The sequence below is a fragment of the Cimex lectularius genome, unplaced genomic scaffold, assembly GCF_000648675.2.
Source record: "Cimex lectularius strain Harlan isolate CLEC.00 unplaced genomic scaffold, Clec_2.1 scaffold71, whole genome shotgun sequence".
Lineage (NCBI taxonomy): Eukaryota > Metazoa > Arthropoda > Insecta > Hemiptera > Cimicidae > Cimex > Cimex lectularius.
Window position 1 is genome coordinate 1,562,679 of NW_019392655.1, and position 18,604 is coordinate 1,581,282.

The window sequence follows — 18,604 nt, forward strand, 5'->3', positions numbered from 1 at the left end:
TTTTTGTAAAAAAAAAAAAAGTATTCCTTTCTATAAAATAAACAAATTCAATTCTTCGAAATAAAATAGAAAAATTCTCAATCAAAATAATCATACAAGAAGTAGTCGCCATAACTGCTCTCAAGCTACTATTTCATTAAGGTGAGAGCAGCGTTAGTTTTAATTAAAGTAAAGTAGTTAGTAAATGAACTATTTATATTTTTATATAATAAAAACCAAAATAACACAATTTTGTTTATTTAACAAATGTGAACTAATATAAAATAAGAATTTTTCTAAATAAATTATGTGTGGTGATTAGTGACTGTTAGTCGATGATTATTCAGAAATCCAAATTTTTGCATTGCATAAATTCACATTTTTCCACATCCTACATGTATTTGTTAAATTTAAACAATGTTTGTAAATCCCAGGCCCTGAAGATGATCTCAATAAAGACCGAAACGTTGGCATGATAAAGAAAATGTTTTTCTGAAACCTACATCACACCAGACCGCATCTCACGATTTCTGAATAATTAAATAAATTATCTTGTTTGAAAATAAAATTTGCTTCGTTATTAATAATAATTTAACTTGAAAATTACAACATTAAGAAAAGACAAACAGAAAGTCAATTAATTAAAAATTGTCATGATTTTGATGGCAGTGTGTGCAATACTTTTAAATTAAATAAAAATAAGAGCAAGTTCTTAAAATTTTCCAAGGAAAAAATTGTGAATAAACCTAACTTGTTTGTTTATGAAGTAATGGCATTACCATTGAGGAGATGAGCATGATCATAGACCTAAGAGTTATTTTTAATATGTGAGGACGTCACATTACAATTGAAAAAAAAAAAAAATTCAATATGTATTTTAATCAAAGTAAATAAAACAACCTTGTGTACAGTTTAATGGTTTCACAATAAAGCCAATCAATGATTATGGGAGCAACAGTTCTGTAGGACTCACCCATAGTCGGATACACCTCAACTCTCGTCCCTCTCTTCATTCGCTCTTACTAATATTTATTTGTTTGCTTATTTAATTTTAATGTCTATTTCGGATAATAATAATAATGTCTGGGTCATTCCCTGACAAATAAGAACTGTGACTTTTGGGACCACCTCGAAGCTGTTAAAAAAAAGGCGTTTAAAAATTAGAATTGATAAAAAGACACATTTGCCTTAAAAATCTTTTAACAATCACTGGTATGCAGCCACCTGGAATACTTGCAACAAGATAAGGTAAATGATGGAAAGGTTTTATGGGACCTGGCCAAGCTCCAAAAACTCCAAATGGACTGGTTTAATCGTTTCCAAAAATTGGGAGGCTGTGTGGGAGCATCCATATGTTTACTGTGACATACGTATTAAGAAAATGTTTGACTCCCGATGTCGCCTTTGGATTTATCTGATCCTTTATACACTCCTGATAGTAGGATGTAAAGGACCCTTGTACTATTGTTGATATTTAGAAAAAAATGCAATAACAAAATGAGAAACAAGAAGATATATCAAATATGACTTTTACTGTATTGACAAAAACATTTCAACATCATTAACTATAAATACATGAAATAACTTTAGGAAATACAAGTGTAGGGTAAAACTTATTAATACATTAGTTTAAAATGTTGTGTTATGTACAAAAAAATAATCTTTACTTAAAATAGTACAACTCTTTACGAGTTTGTTATATCGTATTTATCTTAAATTATAATTCTGGCGATTCATCTTGCAGACCCTCAAGGTTGACGGGCTCATCTGACAGATATTTTACAACGGAGATGCACGATGATTCACTAAGCCAAAACATGGACATAATCAGGCCTAGAAGCAGACCTATCACAACACTACCGGCTACATCCAAAATATAATGACGCCTTGCCAACACTCTAGAAACAGAAACAGCTACCATCCACATGTATAATATCATTCTCGAGAATAAACCTAGGGGGTAAAGAAACGTAAAGAAATATCCTAGGAATACTGCCAATGACCCATGGCATGAAGGGAAAGAGTACTGGTCTATGCTGAAGTTTCCTGAATCGTCCGATGGCCTTTTTCTTCTTACATATGCCTTCAACATAGCATTCAAAACCGTGTTCATAAGTACACCTAAAACAAATAATTAATAAGATTTCTATGTTTATTTTCCCATTGTGGTGACTTACCGAATATCAAGTTAACCTGTAATTCAAAATAGTTTGGATTCCACAATAGCCATACGAAAGCCAGATTGACAGAAATCCAGAGAAATCCATGGCTAGAAATCTAAAAGTTTTTTAAATAATTAAACAGAAATTCGACAATTTCATATAATCAAGAAATCACCTCAAGTGCTTTGTAATATTTTTTAAATTTAAGAGGAGGCAACACTTTATCGCCTAGGTGACATACAGTATTTGTTAGGGCAATATCCTTCTCTAAAACAGCCCGTAACGCCCCAGGAACTTCCCTTTTGGATTGCCCAGGCATTCTAAAAAACTATCCATAAAATGAAATAACATTTACAAAAAAAATTGGTTTAAATAAATAATATTATTAGCAAACAAAATCAATTTGAACTGAAATTATATTTCTCTCAGTAATATTTATACAAATTAATTGACAAAACCTTCCTTTTTGGATTGCCCAGGCATTCTAAAAAACTGTCCATAAAATGAAATAACATTTACAAAAAAAATTGGTTTAAATAAATAATATTATTAGCAAACAAAATCAATTTGAACTGAAATTATATTTCTCTCAGTAATATTTATACAAATTAATTGACAAAACCTTCCTTAGTTGAGATTTTTGATGATTTAGTTGATTGAACATGATAGTTCAACTCACAAACTGTTTGTTTGTGAAATGAATTGTACCACTATACCTTCACTATTTCTAACAAAATAAAAATAAGTGTACAAATTTGCTTAGTGGTCATAATTGACCATAATAATTATTCTAATTAATTATTCTTTTTATCTAAGATTTTTCATTTCAACCAAAAACATTAGATAAAAATAATAATTAATTGGAATAAAAATATGTATTAACTATGAATAAAGATTTGGCCTTTTACTTTTACGCTGCCTATTTTGTTGTAAATAAATGTTCACAACTGTTCGTAAGTACGGTTGAGAAAATAATTTTTCCCGTTCAGTTACAGGAGCTATTAGAGTTATAATAAGTTGGCATATTTAGCCAAACCTGATGAACTTTTGTCCGATTTTTTACTCTCATACACTTTGAAAGTCCTTTCCATTCTAAAAAAAAGGACATCAGAAACTCCAAAATTATGGATTTGTACTAGAGATATTGAAGTTTTCCTTCAGAACTCTATAATTTTCATTTTTTTTTTTTTTTTTGGCTTATGTCAGAAAACATTTCCATGTGTTTTTTTGTTTTTAAATAAAAAGTAAATTACATTATTTATTTACATTTATTGGACGTTTATTGAATTGGGAATTTACACCTATCATCAGCATTTTATAGTGTATTAAATTTATAATTTATTAATAGCCATATTATATTTGAAAGATATGACCATCTTGCATCAACAAGCCTTATGGTCATTTTATTCAATTACATTTTCAATTTTCTCCTTTTTTTAACCAGTTACAAGATTAATTGAAATTAAGAGTTGTGAAGGAAAACTTCAATATCTGAACGAATCAATGAAGTTTTGAATTTCTGGTATCATTTTTTTTAGAATGGACGGAACTATGAATAAAACTTCTTTTAGTTCCAGTGCAGTTTATTTTTATTTCGTGTAAAGCTTTTCAACTGCTTTGCAGTCATCCTCAGCCAATTAAATTTAAAAAAAATTTAAATTTAGTTTTTAGGTAAATGTTGAGATCACCACACACAACAATCAGTCTTACCATCAAGATCATTAATGGTAGGACTGATTGTTTTGTATGGTGATCTCAACATTTACCTAAAAACTAAATTAAAGTTTTTTTTAAATTTAATTGGCCGAGGATGACTGTAAAGCAGTTGAAAAGCTTTCCATGAAATAAAAATAAATAGTGCTGGAACTAAAAGAAGTTTTATTCAAACACGGATTCTCTATTATGGAGTTCCATAGCTTGGACTGTACTACTTTAGACAAAAAATAATGGATATAACTTTCAAAATTGGGTAACAAGTTCATCCCTAAAAACTAATTGATACATTCTGAAGATATTTAAGTTTCCCTTCAGAATTCAATTATTCCAAATGATCACGTGACTGATTTTTGTGGTTTTAAAAAAAAGTTAGGTTTAAAAACACCAACACTAAGTTAAGTTTTCATATTTTATTACATTTTATTCAATTAACATTTCAAGTTATGAAGGAAAACTCCAATGTCTCCAAAGAGAGATTTTTTTTTTTTTAATTTTAACAATTCAAACCCAGGACCTTTACCTTACAGTGATCAGCACGATTCAATGCCCAAACCGTTGCGCCCACCGTCGCCCTAAAATTCATCTTTAACAATTAATTTATTAACTTGATAACTCCTATTTAGTTTGTAACTGATTGTTGAGGTATTAAAAACAAAAAATAAATAAATTTTTTTTGTATTTTATTCAATTAAATTTTCAAGTTCTGAAGGAAACCTCCAATATCTTCAGAATAAATCGACGACTTTTGAAGTTTCTAGTATTATTTAACTTTTTTTTTAAAACAGAACGGAAAGGACTTTCACAATTTTAGGGAAAAAAATAAGGCAAAAGTTCATCATGGCAGCTTAATGCACCAACTTATTAAAATTCTAATAGTGCCAGCTTCTATGGAAAAAATTACCTTTGGAACCATACGTCGTTTTACAATAAAATAGACGGAGTAAAAATAAAAAGCCGTCTTCTATCAAAATTCCCACGGTATAGTTTTTTTAATAAGGATTTTTTCTACCAAGGTTTTCATTCAAAACATGTCTATAATAAGTATGTAGTTGTGCCATTGTGAGTCATACTGCTAAGCTTAAGTAAGTACTATAATACTATATAAGTACTAAGTTAAATAAATACACAGTGCACAAACATGATGTTCTATGCTGTACACACATTAACATATGGCTTTTAGTTAGAATCTGTTTTTAGTAATTATAAACAACATTTAATACTTTTTTAAGGTTTTAGGTTGTTTAATACATAATTACGAAAAAAATTATTTAAAAAAATTACAAAATGCCTATATATGAAAAAAGAAGTGCATGTTGGACTAGAATGGCCCAGGCGTATGTGATAATGGGAGAAAAAAACGAAGCCTGCCAACTTCTTGTGCATGCATCTGAAATTGAGCCGCTTCTTTGGGAAATATGGCGAGATTTGGCGTTGTTAAGCGTAGACTGCAAGAATTATGACAAGACTATCCAATCCTACCTCAGGATACTGGAAATCGGTGAGAATTATCTCAATGTAGATCTTCTCGATAAAATCGCCTATGGTATCTCAGGAGAAAACGCTGTGTCCCCGTCTTCTGAAATGAGGAGTAAATTAATGGAGCTTTTTACAAAATTGATCCAACGATTCCCCAACTATCCGCCACTTTGGTGCGCTTACGGCTTAACGATTGCATCCGTAGAGAATCCGTCCAAAAAGATTCGGGAAGATGCAATAACTGCGTTACAGAACTCACTGAAAATACTCATTGACGACAAATACTGGTACCTTAAGGTTAATAAAATAGGACACATCATAGACAGCGCTTATCATATAATAAGAGCATTCATTGCCGTCAGTGACAAATTTTATGGAACACCGGAATCTACGAAGTTACTTGAAAATGCCAGAGCTGTGACAAATAATCTGACCAGCAAGTTAGAAGAAGCACAGCTAGACATAATATCTGGCCTTGTTATTTCACGATTCTCCCATACTTACAATTCCTTAAAAACACTTTTGGTAACAATTGATAAGAAATTATTTTACAAAGATTTTTATAAAGTTGACTCAACGAGTGTTTAAACCAAATTTGTAACAGTTAATAAAAACATGTGATATAGTTTTTTAAGCAATTTATTTTTATTAAAGTGTTGTAGTGCTGTAAGCAGAATTTCATTCTTGAAAAATAATTGAAAATGTCATAAATATTTATATAAATTGTGAGATTTCTTCTATGTACTGTGGTAATCTGATCTGCCTACCCTTGCCGCTTTCATCTGTCTGATGTGTTTCAGCATTTCAATGAAGATTCATCGCCTAGAAGACCTCAAAAGGAAATCTCATCATTTAAAATTATTTTGAAACAATTTTAAAAGTATATTCAAGGTAACAAAATACTTAATGATCATATCAAACGTACTATTTAACAAATTAATCATACTGAACATAAAATTTTAGACATTTCGCAAAATTATTAATTAAATCATAGAAAGTTTTCTTTCTAATTGATTTCTTTGTTGTTGTAGTGGGAGTAGTTTATTTCTGAGAAAAAAATTAATATATAACTTCCTTTTTTTTTTACAAAGGCTTATTAATCAAAAAGATGATAATAGTATATCAATTCAATTCATAGTTGAAAATGATGATTCTTCTTATTAGAGAATAAAACTATTATTAACACCTACCAAGAAGAATCTCCAGTGATGAAAATTAAATAAAAAGAACATCCTGAGAGAATATCCGATACTTATGGCTCCTAGGGTAAACATGAATAGGATATTTGAATGTATAGAAAACTTCCAAACAAGCCTAAGCACCAAAAAGCAATAGGTACACCAATGTATCTACAACGCAAGAAGGTAAGAGGCTGGAGGATTTGGCCCCAAAATAAAATATTCAGAGCTTACTGACAAATCCTCGTAATTGAGAGAGATCAATTCAATTTAAACACAGGTGTAAAAACATACTGGATAGCCACATCAGAACATTAAACTCAAACATCATTACTTCAAGAATGGCACTGAATTGCAAAACAAAATCACACTTTACTGGGTCCCAGGATGTGCAGAAGTAAAGGGACTAGGAAGTAAAGAGACTGCTGAACCATTTTGTGGTATAGGGATCCATACTATCAACGAGCATCTCAGAAAAGAAGACATGGTTAAAATAAGGAAGCAATGGAATTCACCCACTGGACATAACCCAAAACCTCCTGGTGAGAATTGCAAATAAAGAAACAAGAGAATGCATTTATTTCCAAATTCGTAATGGGGCTCTGAACTGAATGGGTTGGTATCAACTAATGCAGTATGTGCTGTCTTCAAATAAGCAGAAGAGATCTTGGATGCACCTATTAACAGACTGTGGTGCTATGCTTATCCGCAGGAGGAAATTCTTTGGGACGTATAACACAACCATAGAAGAAATACGACCATTAATACCTAACAATCAAATTATACAAAACAGGGGATACAATAGCTCTCAAAGGGAGCGATAACTAAAATTAAGTGGGCAAAACAAAATCTCAGGACAAGCAGAGTAGGAATGAAGAAGCAGATTGAGTTCTAAGAAGCCATTAAGGGATTCCTACACTGTTGGTACAACATAAACCATTTTGTGGCATAGGGATCCATACCATCAATGAGAATTTTAGGAATGGTTAAAACAAGGAAACGATGGAATTCACTCATTGGACACAACCAAATACTTACTGGTGAGAACATTAGAGAACAACTTTATTTTTTTTCCATTTTTTTAAGAGGGTTCACAACAGCAGAGGTTATATCAACCCTCGGGGTGCCAGTGTTTTTGAAAAAAACCCATTTGTAAGTATATCAGGTTCAAATGCAGGGCCGCTGAATTCGAACCTGGGACCTTTACCTTACAGTGGTGGGCGCCGAGTCAACGCCTAAACCGTTGCAGCCATCGACACCCCCAACAACTTTATTAACATAAAGAAACTACAGAATGCATCAAAGGAAGCAGGAAAAAATTCAGAATTCTAATAGAATTTTTAGTGCGGCACTATGGACTAAATGGGTACTTAAGGAAGATTGTGTTAACAAACACGGCACCTGCAGTCTGCAAACAGGCCAAAGAGACCACAACGGACCTATTAATGGACTGTGGTACTACGCTTATCCAAAGGAGAAAATTCCTTGGAATGTACACTGCAACCATAGAAGTAATACGACCATTAACACCTAATAATCAAATTCCGAACAGGGATTTGCTTATATGCTACAGGTACAGCCCGTGGTATACAATAGCTCTTAAAAGGCTCGGTGTGCCATTCCCTGAATTGTGAATCTACATCACATACTGGTTTTTCGAGCATCGCTAATACTCATCAGATTGCGCAAGTAATGTAAAAGTACAGTATTGTATTCAATTGACTTGAAGGTTGCATGCATAGTCTGATGGGTATTTCATGCTCGAAATCATCATGCAAAACCAGTTTGTGAGTAGAATCATCAACTATTGAAGGTTCTATAAGGGGTACTTCAGAACCACTGATTGGTTATAGTGTAAAACTCTCAGCTTGTAGAACCTGTGGTCCTATGTTAGATTCCTACAGCCTCCCTTGAAATTTTTGACCCATGCACCACCTAACCCAAAAAAATTAATTGAAACTTGAGACTATGTGGTAAATCATGAAATTTTTAAATGTGTGACGATGAACCTGTAATTTGGTCGTTTACTGATCATTTTGTTCAGTCTGGTTTCACCTTTGTGGGTTGATCTGTCAGGCACGCTTCCACATTTTGCGAACTTCAGTGGCTGACGAACCAAGGATGATCAGAAATGCCATAACTACAAGTGATTTAACTTCACCAGGAAACCGTTTCATGAAATGTAAAACCTCGTAGTTAATTCGAATGGAAAGTGGAATTAACTTTGCCATTACAAAAAGGAAAAGTATCTGATTTTTAAAAACTATAGATGTAGGCAGTTGTACCTCTTTTATAAACGCGGTATGGTGTCTTTAGTCAAGGCAAGGATGGATGGGAAAAGAAGTCCCGTTTTCTATACATTTGTGATTTATGTAGGGTCATTCACATGGATGTTTGTCAACTACATTTATCAATCTTAAATATACTTAAAACTTTTTAAAATGGTTAATTATAAAATTTTAAACCTACATTGAAAACAGTTCTATGGGAATATGCTGAGGGATGCGTTATAAAATACTCATGAACTAAACAAATTCTTTGTTTAATAAATTTTCAAAATGTACATAACAAACAAAAACATTTCCTTCCAACAGAACAAAATAAATTATCTGAAATCTGGCATTAATTTGTTTTAAGTATCAAAAAACAAGACTTAATTAATGCTAAAATTGTTAACAATGTTAAAATTGAACAATAATTTGCTCAGAGAATGGAAATCATAGTAAAAATTGAGTCAATAAAATTTTAAAAAAGCTATTGGCACATGTAAATATGTACAACACCAAAAATATTTAAAACAACAACAATTCATGATTGCAACTTATTAAGATCAGACTTAATATTTTCAAGAGTGACTTCAAGAGAAGCCAAATCATTTTTGAACTGATCGTTTATATTTTCAGCACTGAAATTGATAATATGCTGTTTGACTTTGGTGATAATGTTTTCTAAAGATATCTTCGCTGAAGTCAAAGAGTGAAGAGTTTCGTTGGTTGAAGGGGAATCTTTGATGAAAGCAAAATGCGCTTCTGCGAGGCATTCACAGATATGCAACACCTTGTGGATTAATTTGATCTCCTTGAACCAGGAGCTATCTTGCATAGCAGCTGTGTACGCTTTTTGATAATACTGCACAGTTTTAGATCTTATGATGGATGTTTGTTCTTCTATGCTTGCTGTCAAATCTGCGTACAATTGCCAAATTATTGGATTACTCATTACTTTAGAAGTAATTCTTCCAAAAAGTTCAAGAGCTTTTTTTCTGTGTACTGTTGCCGGCTGTCCCTTATAATCTTTAATTCCTTTTATCACGACAGAAACGAGAATGGAAAGTATCTGTTCATCTATGTGTCTGTCCTTCAAGTCTAGTATCCTGTGATAACACCTGATAACTTCTTCAAAGTCACCACAATCACTACTCACAGTCATAAGATTGTCCCAAACCTGCCACATTTCATAATTACATTTAATGGCTTCCTGAAGGGCATTGTACGCTCTTTCCTTTTGCCCAAGGAAAATGTAAGCTTTGGCTAGATTATTCCATGCTTCGAAGCTATCAGGTTCAAGGGTACAATACCTCCTATAGGCAGTGGCACTTTCTTCAATTTCCTGTTCTGCGAGAGCGGCATAACCGAGCCTGAACCACAAAGATACCTGGAGACTGTTGATTTCGAGTGATTTCTTAAAATGAGGAATACATTCTTTGAATTGTTTCCTCTGAAAGTAATACATTCCCCAGTGCCTTTGCGCTTGTGCACTTCTATGTTTTGATAACTCCCACGCTCGTTCGTAGCAAGTCACATCGTCTGTCGCATCACCCAAATAACACCATAACTTGACCGTTTCTCCTTTCTTCATCTGTTCCCTTATGACTTCGGCAGCCTTGTGTCTCAATTTGAGATAGTTGTAGCAAGCGATGACTTCGTCCCACATCTGCAACTTCAAAAATATGTCTAATGCCGATTGCATAGATCCAATCGAAACGATTATTGAAGCACACTCAGATGCAATTATAAATGATGGTGGTGTATAACTACAATAAAAAAGATTCAACCTGGTAGGAAGTGGAGTTGTGTTGTTCTCAAGATCCATCAGCTCTTGAGTCTGAAGTAATGCTCGCTCCACAGTCCTCTTATGCTCACATTCTATTCTAGACCTAAATAAAAGAGCTGAAACTTGCAGTGTCCAAACTTTCGGATGTGACAAAATACAATTTAAAAACGGCATAAGTTCCTCATTTTGGAGATGGTCTTTGGCTTGGCTCTTTTTCTTCTGTCCGAAAACAGCTATCAGGGCAGCCTGCTCAAGAGGTTGTAAGTCAGGAAACTTACCATCACCTGCATTGGTAAAGACGACATGTGGTAAACGGACGTCGTCATTAAGTAGTACATCCTTAGGGAATTGTTGTTCGGGTTGTTTGTTCTGAGAATCCAAATTAGCGCACCTGTCAACCTTGACATCGATCGTTAGCTGTGCCAAATCTTTCCTCTGGTACTGGGTCCTGCGCCCTAACGCCCCGACTAGATTTACTTCCATATTCAAAAGGCCCAAAACCCGTTTGATTTCCTGTTCTGAAAGCACAACTTTGCCATAATGAAGGTGAATCCTCGCTACCTCCAGGTGGAACAAGACTTGTAAGTATTTGTTTTCTTCGATCCAATCGGCTGTTTCAAGGTTCTGACTTAAGGAAATCAGTTCATTTTTTAGAGTCGGTGAATGTTCATCGAGGATCTGCTGATGAATGTAAATAGTCCTGAGAAGCCACCAAGAACTCGTTTTTACTTCGGAGAGGCAACAACGGAAACACACTTCGGCAAGAAGTAACAATTCGGGATGCTCGATTGCACAACAAATCTCTTCACCGTCAATCGCAAGACTGAGACGAATGCACTCTTTAATATCTTTCTTTTGCAATATCTCCTCCGGAAGGTACTTCAAGATAAAAGGATTGATACAGGGATGGTAGACGTCTTTCCGCTTGTACTTAGGGCCGGTCCAGTTGGTCTGAATAAACGCTTGGAGGCTTGCTATTCCGAACAGAAGGACTTCAAACCTGTCCAAAGGTGTGTTGTGGATGACAAGGTGGTCGTTGAGACACTTGCAGAGCATGCTGACGGCATTTTCACCATCCACATGTGGATGGGTGGACTTGTACTCGGAGAAAATCTTCCGGCAAATTTCCGATTCGATAATTTCCACATAATCACCGGTCTTCATATGCCTTATCCAAGGGGAGACGTCGAGAAGCTCCTCGAGGTTGTCACCTCTGAGCAAGACAACCTCGCAACGCCACAAATCCTCTATTGGGGTTTCCATCTTTCCGCCAGAATCCTTTACACCGGTAGATCAATATTTTTCAACAAAGATCATTTTGATTTTCTCCCTCTCCGATAACTCATGAACTTAATTTATTACAACACACAACAGTCCACACGAGGACGTCGAAGACTTAGTAAATTGCTACCGTAAGTGTAAAGAGCAAATGTTAAACGACAGGGCAGCCAATATAACAAGAAAAGAACGTAATTTCTACGTTGTTATATGTACAAGAACTTTACATAATTCTATGTTTATGTTACTAGCCGAAAATAAAAAGTAAAAACAAATAACATAAACTTTAGCTAATATCTAATAAAAGGTTACGTATTCTAAAAGGAAGCGCCCCGGCCATAATTTTTTTTAAAATGTACTCCATAGTGTACCTGTTATAAGATATGCAAACTTAACCATCTCCTTTTCATTGGATATACATTTTATAGATTCCATTTAGGGGTTTGTCTTTTGGTTTTTCACCTAGGCTAAAATTCTATTCTAAATTAAAAAAAAAATCATAGGCTCTCTTAATAATAAATATTTACTATTAGTAGGATAGCTAGAATTATTTTGTGGTATAAGGATCCAAATTATCAACAAGCATCTTAATAAAGAATGAATTATTATCTTCTAAAAGTTTATTTATTTATTTTTTTAACTGGCTTTAGGTTTCTGCATTAGTCACCAGACTTTAAAGCTTGTGTAAAACAAGATGTGGAGGGATGCCATTTAGGGGGTACAAAGAAGGCCACCAACTTTATAAAAGCAATATTAAATTTAAAAAGTATGGTAAATGATAGAATTCCCTATACTCATGTCTCCTAGGGACAACATAGAATATTTTACGTTAAACAAAACTTCCTAACAAACCTATACCAAAAAATAATTGGAAAAAGACCAGAGTTAAAAAGACACTATTTGTTGGTACACTGATTTTGGATGCAAGAAGGTACAGGGCTGGGGTGGTCGGCCACAAAACCAAACATTCAGAGCCCATGGGCAGTATATTTCAAGCTGAAATCAGCAATTGAGACGTATTCAATTCAATTTAAACAGAGGATATAAAAACAAAGACAACTGCCATTTCGGATAATTCGACTAAATTGGAAAAAATAGGTTAAGTGGGCAAAACAAAATTCCAGGACATGCAGAGTAGAGGGAATGAAGAAGCAGATGCCGTTCTAAGAAGCCCTTAAGGGGCTGCTACACTGTTGATATGTCCTGAACCATTTTGTGGTTTAGGGAGCATTCTATCAATGAGAATTTTAGAAAAGAAGGCATGGTTAAAGCAAGGAAACGATGGAATTCACTCACTGGTCACGACCAAATACCTCCTGGTGAGAATTGGTTAATAAAGAAACTACAGAATGCATCAAAGGAAGCAGGAAGAGACTCAGAATCCTGATAGAATTCTTAGAGGGGCACTTGGACTAAATGGGTCTTAAGGAAGATTGTGTTAACCAACATGGTACATACAATAAGTCTGCAAAGAGGCAGAAGAGACCCAACGGACCTATTAATGGATTTTGGTACTACGCTTATCCAAACGAGGAAATTCTTTGAGATGTACAATGCAACCATATAAGTAACACAACCATTAACATCTAATAATCAAATTCCTTGTGAATTGGGAGTTGCTGTATATCCTGCTAAAGGTACAGAACGGATGCAATTGCTCTCAAAGGGTACAGAATACAGTATGCCAAACTATCCTGAATTGTGAATCTACATTACATACTGGTTTATCGAGCATTCTAATGCTCATCAGATTATGTAAGTAATCTATAAGTACATTATTGTAGTCAATAATTTATTGATTTGAAGGTTACTTGCATAGTCTGATGCGTATTTAATTATTTAATATTTAACTATTAAAGGTCTGTTGGAGACTCTTGGCTTGTAGCCCCTGTGGTTGTGGGTTCAATTCCTAGTTGTCCTTGAATTTTTTTTTATACCCATCCTTTCTGGATTGATCTGTCAGACACGCTTCCACATTATCAGCCAATATGCAAATTATGTGAAGAAATAGAAGAGACCTCAACAAACATATTAACAAATTGTGGTGCCGCATACAACATAACAGTAGAGAAAATGGTACCACTAAAAACAAGCCTAATAGTCATAAATTGACTCTCTGGTGTGCTACATCATCTACCAAAATGGGCAGTTCACCAAATTCCCCTGAATGTACATCTACATCACAACAAGTATTTGTTAGTATTAGTGATAAATTTATTATTCATATAGGTTTGACTTAGAGCTGTTATGGACCATAAGATCGTTTTTAAATTACATTTCTAACATTACATATTATCAATACAAATAAACAAGCCATGTTTGTAAATGTAAATGTTTGTATCTGTGAGGTGATTGGCACTATCAAAGTCTCTACTGATAGTAATATTTTCCTAATATAATATTAGTGGAAAGCAATGTCATGGAAAAATTTACAATTATAAGTTTCCTTCACGATTACGGGAATTATGTTCTGAAGTCTTATCTCTGTTTATGGACCACAATGTCAAATCAGCCAAGATTACTGTCATATTTATCGATATTTTCATTAAAATGAATGAGATGAATCTTTCTTTGAATGGGAAGAATATCACAACTTTCGATGCTAATGACAAAGTTCTCGACTTCAAAAGAAAAATCCAGTTTTGGGTTGTATCTGTTGAGAAGAGATGGAGTGTTTTTCTGTGTTAAATGATTTTTTAAAAGGAAAAAAACTGGAGCTTGCAACCTGCACATTGATTTTCCAAAAGGTGGAGATACAATGCTGTAAGACCATGAAAGGGTGGTCAAACCGTTTTCAGTTTCAACAAAGCCAACACTTCAGTGTCCCGCTTCTTGGCCCTAAAAAGAGCTTTGCAGGTGTCAACAAAGCCAATCAGTGCATCTTCAAGTGAATACGAATGTTTGATAGACATTACTTCAGACTTCACCTTGAAATTTCTTTTGAGACCGATACTTCCATTTTTGACTCAGCCTAAAAAACAAAAAATTACAACTGCTCTTTGAAAAAGCGAAACATGTTCTTCCATTTGCCACAACTTGCCTATGCGAATCTGGATTTTATATCTGTAAAACCACCAAAACTAAACATGGAATCTGTCTAATTGCTGAACCCTACATCCATCTCCAGTTATAAAAATTAAATGCAACAATATACCCAACCTGTGCAGGCTAAAACAATCCCATTTTCCCCATTAATGCATTAATGTTCAAATTATTACTTTTGAATTTGGCTAGAATTTTTTACACACCTATTCATTCTGTTCTGCCCACTTTGATTTTTGTGTTCTGCATTTTGAAAATAAAGTTAAGTATGTCAATCTAATGTTTGTTTTCATAATGATATCTCTCTCCATGACCTAATTAGGAATGGCTAATTTATAAAACTTCAATTTACTTCATATACTATAAATATCTAATTTTAAATACTGAAATGTAATATACATATACAAAAATAGTGAAATGGGTCCGCTGGCTAAAAAGTATGGGAAGTCCTGTACTTTACAAAAGAAATGTCTTGATTGAAACAATTATTGGGTTGTCCGGAAAATAATGCAGGATTTTGGTATTAAACAAAAAAAAAGAAACTAGTTACTTTAAAGCAATGTTCTTTAATCAAAATAATTTCCCATACTCTCAATACATTTCTCCCAACGTGTTGGTAACTTATTAATTCCGTCTGAGTAGAATTCAGAATTTTTAGAATTGATAAAGTCAATAAATGCATTTTCCAGTTCCGTTTGATTTTTGAATATTATGTGTTGTAAGTAGTGGTCCAGGTGTCTAAAAAAATGGTAGTCAGTAGGCGAGAGGTCCGGAGAGTAGGGTGGGTGAGGCAAAGTTTCATAGCCAAGCTCCAATAATTTTTGTGACGTTACACGTGACACATGTGGTCGAGCGTTGTCATGCAACAAAATGGGCCCTTTCCGATTGACCAAAGAGGGCTTCATTACTGCCAATTTCTGATGCATGGTATTAATTTGGTTACAGTATGATTCAGCATTGATGGTTTCGCCAGGATTTAAGAAGCTGTAGTGTATTAAACCAAATGAAGCCCACCATACCGTAACCATTACCTTTTTTTGATGAGTTGGGGGCTTTGGAAAATGTATTGGAGCTTCTCCTTTGTCGAGCCACTGTCCAGAACGTCTAGTGTTATCGTAGAGAATCCACTTTTCGTCACATGTAACAATTCTGGCCAGAAATGGGTCATTTTTGTTTCGACAAAGAAGTGATGCACAAACATCAAAGCGCTGATTTTTTTGGCGATCGTTTAATGAGTGTGGAAATCGCCTTGAGGTGGTCAGCGACGGTCGTTTTACTGACTTTGAGTTGCCCTGCAAGTTCTCGAACAGTTGTTTTGGGGTTTTCTTCCACCACTGATCGCAGAACATCATCATTAAGAGAGGAAGGCCTTCCACGACCTTCTTCATCTTCAAGGCTGAAATCTCCCTCCCGAAATTTTTTAAACCACCTTTGCACAGTGCACTCATTAACACAACCCTCGCCCCAGACTTGGTTAATGTTTCTAGCCGTTTGGGCTCCGCTTCGGCCGAGTTTAAACTCGTAAAAGAAAATCGTACGAAATTCTCGCTTTGACATTATAAGGATGACTGAATTATTTCCAAGTAGCGGAATGCTACAGAGGTAAACAAACAATATCATTTGGAAGAGGATTAATAAGTGTTGACATTCATACAAATGAGTAATCCTGTAAACGTAAACAGAATATTTTATATAGATTTTTTTTAATGAAAACTTAAAATCCTGCATTATTTTCCGGACAACCCGATAGTTAATTATTAGTAGGGGGATGTCTCCGATATTCATCTGCGTATTTTAATATTATTAGTACAAATTATACGGCATATTTAAGGTTTTGTTAACTGCATATTTGATGGTGTTTTAGTGCATATTATTTGTGAATTTTTATTGGATATCCAGGCTTTACTTATTAGCTATGTTAATAGCTAGATTGTAATATCTATAAGAATTTCATGAGCTTTGCCAGGATTCGAATCTAGAAGTGCTAAATGGCAAAAATGTGCCGGGCATCCTGATGACTCATCCGCTGCAGTTCCTTATAATTAATTTCAACAATTTAGTTAAAGAATAATATTCTACTCTCTTCTTTGAAGTAAATGGTGTTGAAATAAATCAAATATTGAAATATTCTGTTGATCGAAGTAAATCACTGGCACACAAAAGAACAGTGTATTTTGCGATGTCAGCTGTCCTTGAATTGTATTCTGACATGAATCTACTTTATGCTAAAGTACACACAAACGTTATATCAATTATTATTAACCTGGAAATTAAACCAATCGTCATAACATTGATGATGATAAATAGTTTGAGATGAGTATCAAAATCCGGTTATAAAGGATGGTTTTGTTTAAACAATACGCAATTAAGTTAAGTGTAATTGATGTGAATTATTATAAATTTTCCATTGAACATTGAACTCCGTATCATTTTTTTGAGAGGTTCTGACAGGTAGAATGGAACGTTAAAATGCAGATTTTAATATCGAATTATACCCGAAAGGATAAAGATAATACTTACCAATTTTGAAGAACGGGGTTTTTATGAATTGTAGACAGGAGACTGGATGAGGTCGGACGATCCAGAAGAGTAAAATCAACGGTTGAAGGCTCTCAAAATAAAACTAAAATAACTTCAGTCAGTTCTCGGTTGAACCAAAATAACCAATGGATTAATGTCGGGCTGGGGAATGGCGGCAACCGTGAAAGATAAGCGGTTTTAACCTTACCAGTCAACATAAATAACCTTCCAATATTTATCAATTCTCATATCACTGCTGACATTTAATAGAAAATCATCACTATTCCTTTAAACTTTAAACAGTGACTTCCTGAATGAGCGCATTGTAATAATTATGGTATTCTAAGTTAACAAAAATTACAAGAAACAAATAAGTCGGATGTAATTTACAAATCAATTGTATAAACTGTCCGGCAACTTATATCGGAATTACATCTCAAAATCTGGATAAGAGGATAAAACAATATATCATACATCTATAATTGCAAAAAGCCTAAACAAAATCCTCAGCCCTGGCTACCCACAATTTTGAACACCAAAACAATTTCGATTTCAGCAATCCAAAATTAGTAAACACAGAACAGGACAAACATAAATGTAACTTTTTAGAAATCGTTTACTTCAAAAGAGATAAACACAGCATAAATTATAGAACATTCACATATAAACTCAGTTATATACGACACTACTATCATAAATCAAATTCAATATCAATAGCATACATATAACACAAAACATACAATAACATATAAAATAACCATTATACTCCACACATCAAACAATTCCACATAGTTTAAATCTTCAAATATTTATCTCTCCTTTCCCTAATAATACCATCTATAATAATCCTGAAAGGCTAACCAGGCCCAAATGACAAACTATTACCCGCTTCTTTCCATATCGGTCCCTTTCTCCTCAAAGAAGCCGACTACTCATAGAAAAATGAATCCATCCCTACTTGCTTCCCTACTCCTTCAAAATCAAACTTATATAAACAAAAAACATTAATATCTCACTAAACACTCTCATTATGACACACATCTACATAGAAAACACACTTTGAGTGAATACAAAATAATAGTATTTGTATAATTTAAACAATGTTTATAAGGCCCTGAAGATAACCTCAATAAAGATTGAAACATTGGCACGATAAAGAAAATGTTTTTCTAAACCTATATCACACCAGACGGCATCTCT

General features: G+C 33.9%; 3 protein-coding genes across 4 annotated transcripts; 1 reads left to right on the plus strand and 2 right to left on the minus strand.

Moving 5' to 3' along the window:
- Positions 1 to 1,491: 1,491 nt before the first annotated feature.
- On the minus strand, positions 1,492 to 17,622 carry LOC106668247 (phospholipid phosphatase 6). Of its 2 annotated transcripts, none has more exons than XM_014396804.2 (4): positions 17,405 to 17,622; positions 2,317 to 2,469; positions 2,157 to 2,256; positions 1,492 to 2,100 (listed from the first exon to the last, which is right to left on the minus strand). In XM_014396804.2, exons 2-4 carry the CDS (start codon positions 2,458 to 2,460, stop codon positions 1,697 to 1,699), a joined length of 648 nt encoding a protein of 215 aa, XP_014252290.1. In that variant the 5' UTR covers positions 2,461 to 2,469; positions 17,405 to 17,622; the 3' UTR covers positions 1,492 to 1,696. The 2 variants fall into 2 exon arrangements, with proteins under 2 accessions (XP_014252290.1, XP_014252291.1); XM_014396805.2 differs by lacking the exon at positions 17,405 to 17,622 and adding an exon at positions 5,337 to 5,403.
- Positions 3,943 to 6,003, plus strand: LOC112126154. The gene has a single exon (XM_024224613.1). It carries the CDS (start codon positions 5,142 to 5,144, stop codon positions 5,919 to 5,921), a length of 780 nt encoding a protein of 259 aa, XP_024080381.1. The 5' UTR covers positions 3,943 to 5,141; the 3' UTR covers positions 5,922 to 6,003.
- LOC106668246 (tetratricopeptide repeat protein 27) lies at positions 9,081 to 12,046 on the minus strand. The gene has a single exon (XM_014396802.2). It carries the CDS (start codon positions 11,825 to 11,827, stop codon positions 9,320 to 9,322), a length of 2,508 nt encoding a protein of 835 aa, XP_014252288.1. The 5' UTR covers positions 11,828 to 12,046; the 3' UTR covers positions 9,081 to 9,319.
- Positions 17,623 to 18,604: the final 982 nt, after the last annotated feature.

Excerpts from the sequence above, each read along its gene's own strand:
- LOC106668247 (XM_014396804.2), bottom strand. The coding sequence starts at position 2,460 with ATGCCTGGGCAATCCAAAAGGGAAGTTCCTGGGGCGTTACGGGCTGTT. Across the intron at positions 2,257-2,316 it reads AATATTACAAAGCACTTGAG|ATTTCTAGCCATGGATTTCT; the intron begins GTGATTTCTTGA and ends AAAAACTTTTAG. Across the intron at positions 2,101-2,156 it reads ACAGGTTAACTTGATATTCG|GTGTACTTATGAACACGGTT; the intron begins GTAAGTCACCAC and ends TATTTGTTTTAG.
- LOC112126154 (XM_024224613.1), top strand. The coding sequence starts at position 5,142 with ATGCCTATATATGAAAAAAGAAGTGCATGTTGGACTAGAATGGCCCAG.
- LOC106668246 (XM_014396802.2), bottom strand. The coding sequence starts at position 11,827 with ATGGAAACCCCAATAGAGGATTTGTGGCGTTGCGAGGTTGTCTTGCTC.